This window comes from Hyla sarda, chromosome 8 (assembly GCF_029499605.1).
Source record: "Hyla sarda isolate aHylSar1 chromosome 8, aHylSar1.hap1, whole genome shotgun sequence".
Taxonomy (NCBI): domain Eukaryota; kingdom Metazoa; phylum Chordata; class Amphibia; order Anura; family Hylidae; genus Hyla; species Hyla sarda.
In genome coordinates this window covers 88,071,427-88,084,299 of record NC_079196.1, presented here as the reverse complement: position 1 = coordinate 88,084,299, position 12,873 = coordinate 88,071,427, and the positions used below count along the sequence as shown (strand labels likewise).

The 12,873-nt window shown below is 37.1% G+C and overlaps 1 protein-coding gene and 1 long non-coding RNA gene across 5 annotated transcripts in view; one reads left to right on the top strand and one right to left on the bottom strand.

Annotated features, from left to right (window-relative positions):
* Positions 1–6,310, top strand: part of LOC130284176 (uncharacterized) — a 79,432-nt gene extending 73,122 nt beyond the window's left edge. The window contains exon 3 of the long non-coding RNA XR_008846934.1: positions 6,173–6,310. This is a non-coding gene — a long non-coding RNA (uncharacterized LOC130284176). The remainder of the gene's footprint in view (positions 1–6,172) is intronic.
* The window catches only part of ERBB4 (erb-b2 receptor tyrosine kinase 4), a 1,050,606-nt gene continuing 1,040,181 nt past the window's right edge, over positions 2,449–12,873 (bottom strand). For all 4 annotated transcript variants that reach the window (XM_056534264.1, XM_056534265.1, XM_056534266.1 and 1 more), the window contains one exon: positions 2,449–12,098. In XM_056534264.1, coding sequence (XP_056390239.1) covers positions 11,653–12,098 — 446 coding nt within the window. In that variant the 3' untranslated portion in view covers positions 2,449–11,652. The remainder of the gene's footprint in view (positions 12,099–12,873) is intronic.

The following is a 12,873-nucleotide window of genomic DNA, read 5'->3' as shown; positions in this document are numbered from 1 at the left end:
TCTCTCTTCTCTCTTACAAGACGTGATTGACGTGGACTTTTCTTCCCTTATTTCCTGGGATTTCGAACTAAGGTTGTACACATGACAGGTTACCTGGGTTTTTTTTGGCTAGTATCCACAGTTGTTAATATTGTGTGGTCCAGGGGGAAAAAAAACATATTTCCCTGTGATCACGTTTAGGTATGGCCTTCTATAGGTTTTTTTGTCTATCTTAGCTAGATATTAGTTTTATTCATCTCAGTTTGTAACACCTGTCTTTGTTCATACATTGGTGCCTTTTATACTCTACTTTTATAGTTCCAAGGCATTTCTTCATTTAACCTGGATATGGTCTATAATTTTATCTTGGTGGTTTGCCTCTGCCTTGATTTCTGAACTAATGTGGCGTGTGTCTTATTGATGCCTCCTTACTGTTGGTGTTTTCAGTGATCACTTTTTCTGTTGTATTTGTCATTTTATTTCCTTATTTGGATGCTTTGTTCCTAGAGGTCATTTTGGGTTCCTCGCCCATAGGCATCCCCTTTGTCTATCACTATGGCCATAAAGGATGGTTAATATTGCAGCCATTTATTTTTGTTTTTAGTATTGAGCTTCATCTACCTTAAAGGAGTACTCCAGTGGAAAACATTTTATTTTATTTTTTTCAAATCAACTGTTGACAGAAAGTTAAAAAGATTTGTATATTACTTCTACATAAAAATCTTAATCCTTCCAGTACTCATCAGCTGCTGTATGCTCCACAGGAATTTCTATAGTTATTTCCAGTCTAACCACAGTGCTCTCTGCTGACCCCTCTGTCCATATCAGGAACTGTCCAGAGCAGGAGAGGTTTGCTATGGGGATTTGCTCCTCTGGACAATTCCTGACATAAACCGAGGTGTCAGCAGAGAGCACTGTAGTCAGACAGAAAAGAACAACTCAACTTCCTCTGTAGTATACAGCAGCTGATAAGTACTGGAAGGATTAAGATTTTTTTTTATAGAAGTACCCCTTTAAGGTAAAAGGACTCAGGACTCCTTATAAGCGCTCCCATTATGGTCTAAAGTGAGGAAAGGGAATGCTGATGTTCTGTGTGTTCAAGAGACCCGCCTAAATACTATATATAACTTGCGCCTTAAGAACAAACTATATCCCTGGGTTCCCAAAAGAAAAGAGGTGCAGAGGTGTTACTATTTGTACTAACTATTTGTACTATTTGTAAAGAATTTACAGATTCACAAGTATGTTACATTATTCTAGTTTGTCTTTTTAATAATATTCCTTGTGCAGTTGTGACCTCATATGTCCATAACACCCAGCAAACTAGATGTTTTATACTTATGAAAGTGGTTAATAGGGAAATAGCTGGCACCTAACTTCAAATTGGGGATTTTAACAAGGTTATGTGGCCTACTCTTGACTCCTCAGCCTCACCAAAAGGGTGCATAACCCTATTAGAAGAGTAGTCTGGTGAAAAAGAACTTATCCCCTATCCAAGGATAAGGAATAAGTTATAGATCGCAGGGGGTCCGAGCGCTGGGACCCCCCATGATCTCCTGGACGGGCCCCGCAGTTTGCTGGAAGCTGATGTCCGTACCCCGCAGAAAGCCACAGCCGACACACCTCCTCCATGTATTTATATGGGGTACAATGAGGAGCATGTCGGCCGGCGCTCCGTGCAGGGTAAGGCACACCCCCTTCCAGCCGACTGCCGGGACCCCTTGCAGGAGATCGCATGGGGGGGGGGGGGGGGGAGCGCTCAGACCCCCTGCGATCTATAACTTATCCCCTATCCTTGGATAGGGGATAAGTTATTTTTCATCACACAACTCCTTTAAGCATGATAACACATTATACACGTATCTCCACAAATCTTATCCCTATATAGACATGTTTCTACTTGATACCTGTAAGAGTTGCTATGTGAATATTTTCGACTTGACACATTTAGCAAAGCCCCCAATCCTTGTGGTGCAGGGACAGGTCAAAAGTTATTTTTTTTTAACTCACGAACGCTTTAAGGACTAAAAAAAGATTTGTAGTACTGTGTTTTTCCATGGAGGGACATTCATTCTGCTTACATAGGTAATTGCTTATCCCCTGTGTCCAATCACCCGCCTTCTATTGAGGACTCCTGTGATCTGAAAGGGGCTAGGTTGAATTGCTGTCTATAGTTTGTTACTGTTTCATCAATACCAATCTATATAAATACTACTATATCTGTAGTACTAGGTGGTTGGCAGCAATGTGTATGCACTTAACAAAAGCTGGTACAACAGTTTATGCACTAGTTTGTGGCTACAAGATCCACATATGGTTTCATATACAATATTCAAAATCTTTTAGCCGTTAAGTTCTTTATTGAAAAAATGTAAGAGTTATTGCTAAAAACTAAAGGCAGTAAAAAAAAATTGCATTTCTAGAAGCTGAAATTGCACAGTAGTAAAATGACACATCCTTGCACAGGAAAAGTTTGACCATATTTTATTGAATTTCATTTATATTAAATTAAAAATATATTTCTGACAGATTCATTTAACAAAAATGCAGAACAGTTTTCAAATTGTTCAGCCGAGATGGTATGGGTGGCATGATGATAAAACAAAATGATGCTGGACTACCGTCCGGAGAAAGACTGTGGCCTAATGTAGGAGAACAGGATAATGCACGGATGCATCATTTTCAGAGAACCAATATGCTCACAGCAGTGCCACTCTTTCACAGATGGTTGAGAGTCTGTTTGAAGTTACAGGGGTCATAGGCTGCTCTGCTAGAGTTTAAACATTATGCTATTAAGTAGCTGCGGCTCATCCAGTAATTGTATCCCGTTATTTCACACAAACCCATGACCTAATGTCTTAACCTAAACTGCTTCTTATTCAATTTTTTGTCTGTTCATAGTCTCTAACAACGCACTTGAGGCGATCACAAGGTTAATCTGGTACAAACTCTTGGGATCAGCCATTTTGTAAAACTTAGGTTCTCAAAGGATAACCACCTACAAGCCACATACTGATGTAGCAGAGATAACTTGTCATTTAACCCTTTGGAGCTATGCATACAATATATGTGCATCATGACAAGTCTTCCGTCCTATCTTAAACCACAGATAATGTTATGTTGGAATAAATTATCCCAAATGACAAACTTTACTCTTCCACACCTGCCAATCTCAATTCTGTTACATTGGTCTATTTTTTGCAAACAACAAATCTTCTAATATTAATATGAAGGAAGGAGAATGCTTTAACATTTAGCTTTTGCATAAACAATGAACAGAGGAACCATTTTGGGGGTAAAATCCCTATGTAGGATGAGGCAAGCTTTTTATGGATTGACTGCCTACTATACAGAGTGGTCTAGACTACAACCAGAGGCATAATCTGCCAATAATTCACAATAATTGTTATTAAACCATAAATAGCCACTGTTCACTGTGAGTACTGAATACTAACATTTAAGATACATTTTGTATATTGGCTTTTTTGGTCAGCAAATTTCATGTGCCCCTGTAACTTAAAACAGATAAATCAATATCAAGGTCTAGTCAAAGACTTAAAATATGCTACATTTACCCCTTGTGCTAGAGTATGTAACGCCAACAATGCATTGCTCAGTTATGACCTTCATTGGTTGACCCTAAATTACTTATAACGGTGTTCCAGTGAAGGCAATCCTGTCATGATGAATCTGAAATGCTAACATAATGATGCTTGTAAAATAACTTAAAATGTTTCTATAATTAAATTAAACTTTGGACATGTCATAAAGACATGTTAAAGGTTTCAACTGATCGCTGTCTAGGAGCTCAGAATCACCCAATTCCTAGAACAAGTTGAGAGGGAAGAACTCCACTCCCTTCGCTTCACTCCCTTGGCTCACTGCTCTTTCCCTCTCACTTACTTTATGACAGATCACAAAGTAAATCATAGTAATGCTTTAACTGAACATTTGTTACATTGGGCTTTTAGGACTCCAATCTACATTACTCTACAATGTCTAGGCAAAGCAAAACAAATACCTCCATAGATTCTAACTCCCTGATCATATGAGGTTCATTGCAGTGACACAGATGTTGAAGTCCATTTTGTAGAGCATTTCATATTCATAGAGCTTTCAATGATCTTTTAGGTATTATACAACAGAAAGCAGTTTGCAAAGCCTCCGATGTACACCCTGAGGCACGTCTTTTTGTTCATATAATGAATTATACAAAAATGTTGGTTATATCCATTGATATAATCTTCTTTGAAATGTATCCTACCAGACATTTTAGTAAAGGTTATTATCAAAAAGCTATAGTTAGCGTGTCTTACTTTTGGATGGACATGGCGTAGCAATACCCCAATGGGTGCATTTGGATAAATAAACTACCCATAGAATATATCTTCTATAGTATGAAGCCATTTTGATTATAGAATATAACCAGAATTAGGTATGGGCTGACACTACTTCACATTAAATTACGTATTCATCCCATTGTAACTAAATAAATATATGGTTTTTTTCTATACAAAATGTTCCTTTTTTTTCTGCACTCCTTAAGAAGATGTTAAATAGAAAATTTTGGTCTACCACCTAGTTCCATGACATAAGGGTTGTTTCTATGGAACATCATATACTTCTACTTGTTTTTCCTATTACTAGGAAAATTAAACACTACTAGTAATTCAGAGTGTAAAAAAAAAGTTATATTCATTTTACATTGTATGTTAAAGGGGTTATCTGTGGAGCAGAAATAGAATACCTTTCCTTGGTCCTTGACGACACACTTCCAGCTTGGTCTCACCTAAGAGATATAACCTTTTTTTTTCTTTATGGGGACAGAGTAAGACAGTGGACTATGTTGCGATCATCACACACAGGACAAACCAGGCCTGGTTACAATGGCTGCACTATTTTGCACCAATATCAGCAACTTTGTCCAGTCATTGGTCACCGCAAGTGGACGTGTTTTTCCCAGCATGCAATGATCACAATGTAATACCAACCACATCATTTTAGTCCAATCCAACCTCTTCAAGTGGGAAGAAAGCTTAAGCCTTGAGACCAAGCCAGTAGTCTGCCACTAGGGAGCAAGGAAAGGTGATACCTTTTCTGCTCCCTAGATAACCCCTTTAACATGATACTGTTTCTTTAGAAGTCAATACAAAAGGTTTAATAATTTCTTCTGTTATTGCGCAGTACAATATCAAAAATGCTAATTTAGCTACAAAAGGTTGACAAATTCTTTGTGTGAAGTTTATGTGAACAGGAGCAATGCATTATTGAGTTAACAGGTAAAGGAGCACTGAGGTTAAAGAGCTGAATCAGAAATCCCCAAGTAATGGTTCTTAGTTTGCCTGATTTATGGGTCGCCAAATACAGAGAGGACACCTACCACAGTCAATAAGCATTCTGCAGTGATATCTCTAACATTGTTAATTGGTAAGTGTTGCTCATAGTAGAGTATTTGATCAGGAGATCTGCAGGATGTCTTAATATTTATGGGTTGTGTATATTAATTCCAAGGACCCCCATCACATGTAAATTAAAAAATAAGTAAATAATCAGTGCACAGCCCTCATGGCTGCTCTAAATTGCACTCATACAATACATAGCAATGCATCAAATCACAACAAGAACTACATTAGTCAAAACTCCCTCACATAAAACTACAACATAAAGAATAAAAATAGAAGAAATAATACTATATTAAAAAGTAAAACGGAACCTTTATGCCTCTTCTTCGGTCAAGAGGATGCTTTGGATAAAACATGGTCCCTTGGCAGAAAAGAGGCTTACGTGCGGGGGCAGGGAACAGTCCTTCATTGTAAAAATACACAAACCAAAGGGGATTTCTGAGCAAAAGAACAGCAGGATTCACGCATGTGAAGAATAATCAAAGCGCGTGCAAGAATTAAGCAAGCCACAGCAACATAATCACAAATAATGTCAAAAAATGATATAAAGTGTGAGCAAAGTAAAAATGAATATACAGGAATTTAAACCACTAACTGTACATATATATATACAAATCAACTCAAAAGAGAGCAGCTACGTCCCAAAGGAAGATGTCTGGTGAATGAAGAAAGTGCCCACCCTTATGTACAAATTTGACTAGCTGTATCTCTGACAAGCTATAAAAATACTATTCACATTTTCGTAGTAACGTACAATTTTAATTTCATTTTTTTTTTTTTTTGTATTTTAGGTTAAGGCAGCTGAATATGAGAGCGGAAGATGCTTTTTATTCATGAAAAGATTAAACAGTACAATTGGAAATAACTCTACTTCCAATGAAGACGGTGATTTGACAATGGAGTAACATTGCTCCAATACTGCATCTAAGGCCCATAGAGTGGAAAATATGTCATTGGGATTCCATGTTATAAAGTTGTAGGTATTTTGTGTGCTCAGTATTTTACATCTGTATGGCACCATAGTCTCAGGAACAATATCTCAAGACATGCCACAGTATTGTCTCCATGTGTTAACATTAGAAGGTCCAGTATAGGACCCTAGATTTCTATATTTTTCATATTAAAGATTTGTGCTGTAGGAAGTGTGTTTAAATGCTCAAATAGAAAATGATCACCATATACAACCTGCCGGGATACTGGTATGGCTCCCGAAGGTGGATAATGCCTGCACTGATAATTGTTTTCACCAAGCACCCTTAGTAAACCCTTCTCAAAGATCTTAGGCAGTTCTGCTCACCTTAAGCAACTCTACCGATCCTGGTGAAGAAAAACCTTTGCAAAAGACCACCTCATTGAGAAGGCTATATAAACATAAAGACCATACTTTGTGTGATGGATTTTCAGTCCACCATCCCTTATGATTGATGTCCATGAGAAGACCACCACCATTGAAAACCACTTTGTAATGTAATTTTATGTGGTCTTCGCAAAGAAGTTTTACTATATATATATATATATATATATATATATATATATATATATTTATACTGACTATGCTGCATTGTAATTTCACAGCACTCCAGCACCGGAAATTATCTGTCCCTGATACTTAACAATACTGAAGCCACAGAAACTGTGAAATAGTTATGTTATGCCTCCAATTGTCTTCTTCTACAATGGTGTGTTCATGTTGTTTTTCATGTCACAGGTTGTACCAGGACTTATCTTACTTATATGGGAAATCTACATTGAATGGATGCAATATGAGAGAATTATCTAGTTTTCTTTTAGAGGCACAATAGGGAAGGAACACTGAATAATAGATTGTTACACATTGTTAGTTCTCACTGGAAACATTACATAAAGCTGCTGATTTCAGGCATGGGACTGGCTGCGTCTAACTGAAACCAAGCATGGAAAGGTTAAAGTATACATTGCCTTAAGTGAATGGTAATGGCCATAAAACTGAGATATAAAAATTATAAATCGTATTAATGAATGGTTAGAGGAAAAACAAGTATGGACATGCTTCTGCTACTGAATGGGTCGGAAATTGGAACAAGGGAAACTATAAAACAATGAAGCGTTTAAATTAAGATGATTAAAATCCGAAATCTCATTATGCGCCTCTTAAAACAGCAATCAAAAGAATAAGTGATGTGTCTGGGTTTATGTATTAATTCTATACAGAAGGAAGAGTTCTGGCAATTTTGACACCAGCAGCTTCTCCTCAATATATTGGCATTAATGTTAGATCTGCGTAAAGTTTAGGAAAATCAATTATTTTCTGAAGGCACAGCTGTATGTTCTTAATTTATGGTCTGTAAGAATTGTTATTTAAGATAATTAATCAGACAAATTGCTCCTTAAACTGCAAGATCAGAGTAACTTTCACCAGTGTTCCCGAATAGTAGCTTGGCAGAAATTTAGCAATCTATATTTATATTGCTTTAGGTCCTGACATTTGTCATATAAGAAGACTCTGGTAATAATTCATGGTATAGTAAAACATTAAATATGTTATCCCATTATAAATAAAATAAAAAACTAAAAAGGGAACCTGTCATCACTTTACTGCTGCCTGAACCAAAAGTCATCTGGGAGGTCCCCAGCAGATACTCCCCACCCCCCAATGACCTTGAATGATAGATCTCGATGTTTGGGTATAACTTATATAGTGTCTCAATTAGGTGTCCACTTCACAAGTAGCCAAATATGGAAATTAATATATTTTTGATCTTTATTGCCTAGATAGAGGCTATGGCTTCTGGAGGGTGGACTTTCAATACTAGGACCGTAATGCTTTACTGGGAGATAGAGCAGCAGGATGGTCACGTAGTGTGGTGTTGCTGCCCACCCACAAGACATCAATGGAGGAGAGTTATTAGTGGAGTCAGCAAGATTCCAGGTGGCTTACATAAGGGTACCCTACTTTAAGAAGGATGAATAATGTATTCTGTCCATGGCCCCGATGATAACCATGGAAAGTGTATAATAGACTGTGTGTTAATGATACATCTTTTGCTTTCATATTTAGCTGCCATGACATTAGAGTTGCTCTGTTGACTCCCACGCAGAAGATTTTGCAACAATTCAGAATCTTCTCTCAGTTTTGGGATACAATAATCGACCCATTTTACAGCAGAACTACTTAATGCTACATAATGCCATTGCACCAGCAGTGCAGAGGATGACTGCACTACATAAACACTTTTCTGTGGTTCAGTTGTGTTCACTGGGGTGCACTGGGGGACCGCCCATACATTTATGTTGGATACAGTGTACATTGTTGGAAAATCCATTACAGCCTGCACCTTAAGAAAGTTACATGATGTCCATGATAAGCACAGAGATAAAGTTCAAGATCAATTCAACTCTTCAAAAAAAAAAAAAAAAAAAGCACTGCTTCCCAGGAAATAACCTAGTAGCAGTGAATATGACCTTCATCATAAATGATAGTAAGCAATTGGCAGTGTTTATGAAGAATATTATTATACGCTAAAAATTCAGCATGATTTGGCACTATGTCTTGTATCTTGTCTTCAGTGTCAAAACTGTGAGATAGTTTATAGTCCCACACAAAGTGCTTTGGCTGGTTTGTCCAGGAACTATACGATTCCATTATATACTGCTATGTTCAACATACAAGTCCACTGAACAACCATGCTGCAGAGTTAAAATTATGTAATTTCTTTCTTTCATAGAAGCTAAATAGAAAGTCCTTCTTCAGCTTCCTTTAGACGTATGGTCAATTCTTTTACTGTATTTTAAAATCCATGGCTTAAGTAACAAAATGTCCACGATGTGCGAAATCCATACTTCACTCTATTATGCTTCATTGGTACAGGTAAGGGGTCGATCGCATACTATACACAGGTGTTGTTGCATACCCTCTTCACCTGTATGATTTGGCAAATTCAATGTAAAAAAAACTTAAAATTTGATATGCATACAAATCAGCTTATACATATTTTTTCATAATCTCTTCTCTAATACTGTGGTGCTTTTGACTATTGCCAGGACATGTGCTCGCTCTTCAAAACCACTACTTAGATTATATATTCAGCAAACAAAGAAGAGGAAAGGAAGACAAATATCTAAATAAAAAAACCAATAATACATCTCTGCTTTATAAAAACTATCCCTTCAAAAATAAAAGACTACAAAGAGAAGAAATTAAAAAGTTAAAATCCATCATAGTGGCTTTGTTCTTGTTTGTAGGGTTTCCGTAGCTCCTGTAAGGAATGGGATCATCCTGGAAGCAGCACAACAACTGCAGTCTACCAAACACTGAAGATTACTAAACCCCACAAATTCATTATTTGACAAGAAAACATGGTGGTGGAACAAGATTTGAAGACAAGTACTGACATGTAACACATATTGAATATGTTCATCTCTAAAAACTGAAAACTCAAGCTGCAGGAAGACCTTAAAGTGCCATTACGTCTGAGTACCTTCCATCCATGAACAGGAAATAGCATGGCATGAGCATTTAAGCCACCGCCCCACGAAAAGGTAATAAAATAATTTTACTGTTTCTTTAGTTGCAGTATTGTGTCTGCTATTAGAGAACTCTTGAATCCAAAACTTGCCATGAATTACCCTTAACCCCCTTTATCATTTTCACTAGTATACTGTCTAACCCGTTACATTATATATTATTCTATAGCTTATATGTCTATTTACTTTCTTTGTTACAAATAATAATTTTCTGACATTTTTCAGTCTTTTGTATACATCATTTGATTCTGCTGGTTGCCTTCATATTGCTTCATTCAAAAAAACAAAACAAAAAAACAAGAGAAAAAAAAACAAAAGGTTCAACAAAAAAACAAACAAAAACACACACAACAGTCTTTAAAGGACAAAGAGAATATCATAAGTGCAAAACTGACTTTCTAGACTAAAGTCTGCGATTCCCTGCTGCATAAAAATTTCCTTACAGACCATCTGATAAGATCCTCACCAGATAGGACACCTCAGTCTTCACTGTTGACATCTCTGGCTTGTCTTTTGTTTGACCAGTCTAGTGTTCCTCAGTTGCCAAAAGTCCTGAAATAAATTATATGGCTCCAAAGACTGGTAACATCCCCTTCAGAAAAGTTACCAGATGGAAAGGTATAGAATTTGCTTCCATGTTCTTATCCATAATCCTCGAGAAAGTTTTTGTTTGTGCTGGTTTTTGAAATGAATAGAAGATGGGCATAGCTTTGGACAAAGTGAAAAGCAGAATACAAAATGGTGCCTTCATGGCATTAAGGCCAGAAAATTATATAAAATGCACTGCTCTTGCTTCTTTTAACCAAACGTGCCATGTCTCTTAAGAATGTCAGTAAGAATTTTAGACTACACTTGACCACCCAACAAACTCTTTTATGCCACTTTACAGGATCATGTCAATGGACTTATACTGGCACATATATTGATGTTGTGGTTTTCTACTGTTGTAAAGCTGTTTCGCAAACCAGGTAAGTCCAATTTTCTCATTCCAGTTGTCTTTCTAATCAACAAAGACTGTCAAAGATGTCACCTTGCATGCTGTCAAGCAACAGATGGTATTATGATCCCCATTTACACCTTGTTCTACAAGTTCTACACATTTAGCTTAAAAGATATCTACAAATGAAATATTCTCACATTTTAAGTAAAATACAAGCTTGGTAATAGGAAAACCTAACTTTAAAAACAAAACACAAATCTATTTAGACATTTTTACCCGAATATGCTACCTAAATGAACTGTATCTCTGTCTGATAAATTTTAATAATGCATTCTAGACTGTCAATGGGGTGTTCTGTAGAGGAAGACACAGACTGTCTAGTTTAAGTAAGTGGTAAAGCATATCTTTTGATTCTGGATTACCATAAAAATAAAACATATCTATATTTCTTTAAAATTTTGCTCTTCATGAAATATGGATTTGAGATGATATAAATACTGCAAATGTCTGCATAAAATAAACATTAAAGATGGGTTGATCAATTCCTACAGCTTCATAGGTCATCCTGTGGTTTCTACCAGTGCCTGGTCATCTGAAGACAAATTGCCAACAATGAATGAGCTGCCGGTCGAGAATGAACATCATCAAGCGCTCTCTTTAATAAATAATAATAAAATAGCCTAGCTCACTCTGTTTCCTTCATAAAGGAGAGATCTGGCATTGAGAGGAAGCACACCTGAGGAAATAAGGTGGCTCTTAGAGGAGGAGGACTCAAGGACTCTATGGGATTTCATGGGTTTTCTCCCAAAATCAATAATACTGAATGTTCTACACAACAGTGTTCCGGTGCCTGTAAGGAGGAGGGGGAAGGACAGTGCCCGGCTTCAGAGTGAACTCGGTCAGGTATTCTGGATTTTCTGCAACTACGGGCCGGATTCGTCCATTTTGCTTATAAAAATATTTTGTGCTGTACTCATGCAGATAATCTGGGTGTTGAATGGTGCTTCTGGGTGGCAAGCTATGGTTCCAGTACTCTGGGTTGTCAAATGCCTTCTTGGCTTTTTCTGGCACAGTTAGTCCATTGTTTTTCATGAATTCAGCATTTTCCATAGGCTTGGCATAAGAATTAAAGTAAAGGTGCTCATTGACATATTCATCCTCTGATTTTGGCTGCCCACTGGGTCCATTGTGGTATTCAGGATTATCCAGGGCTTGGAGATCACCATTTTTTCTTCTTGAGACAAAAGGATTCTCCTCCACTGGACTTAAGTAGTCTGGAAAAATAAATTACATTTTTTTTCAGATTTGGGCATGACTGCTAAATAATTAAGTTTCTACGTTCAGTCTTTCTCTGTATGTTATTAAATATGAATAAAAAAAATACCAGTGGATACACTGTTGTCTGCCAGCCCAAAATCAAACTTATAGGGAATTTAGCAGCAGGGTCACCAGCACTTACCTGAAATGCTACTTACCAGGCAAAAATTGGTGCAGCCATTCTGGAGATATTTTTCTGGTTGTTAATATGTTAATTCCCTATTCTACACAATAGAGGCAGGCTGCTGCAGTATGAAAAATACTTTCTTCCGCCCACTATGGCCAATTACCCCCACCCTCGTCATGCAGTCAGATTGAATCAGGAATAAATATCTATGATGGGGCAATGACATTGGCCAGAACAGATGGGAGAAAGTGTTGCACATACTGGAGTGCCTGGTAAAGGAGTTTGCGCTTTATCTCTGAAACTCTATCTCTGAATGTTGCCAATATATTTGTATGTTATTATTTGAATAAACCACTACAGACCCTCAGTGGATATTTGGAGATAGATTATATATGCCTATATTCCTGTTTGGGACATTCAGAGCATTATCCCACAGTGAATCCTTGGAACATCTGGTGTAGTTATACCCTGAAAGGCAAACGTGATGGGGGGAGGGGGGGTGATTTTATCTACTTTATTGTAGAGTAACTCTCTATGATACATTATCAGTTATATGGTTTCTGCTATTTACAGCTATTCTTTTGGAACCATGCTTTGTTATATTC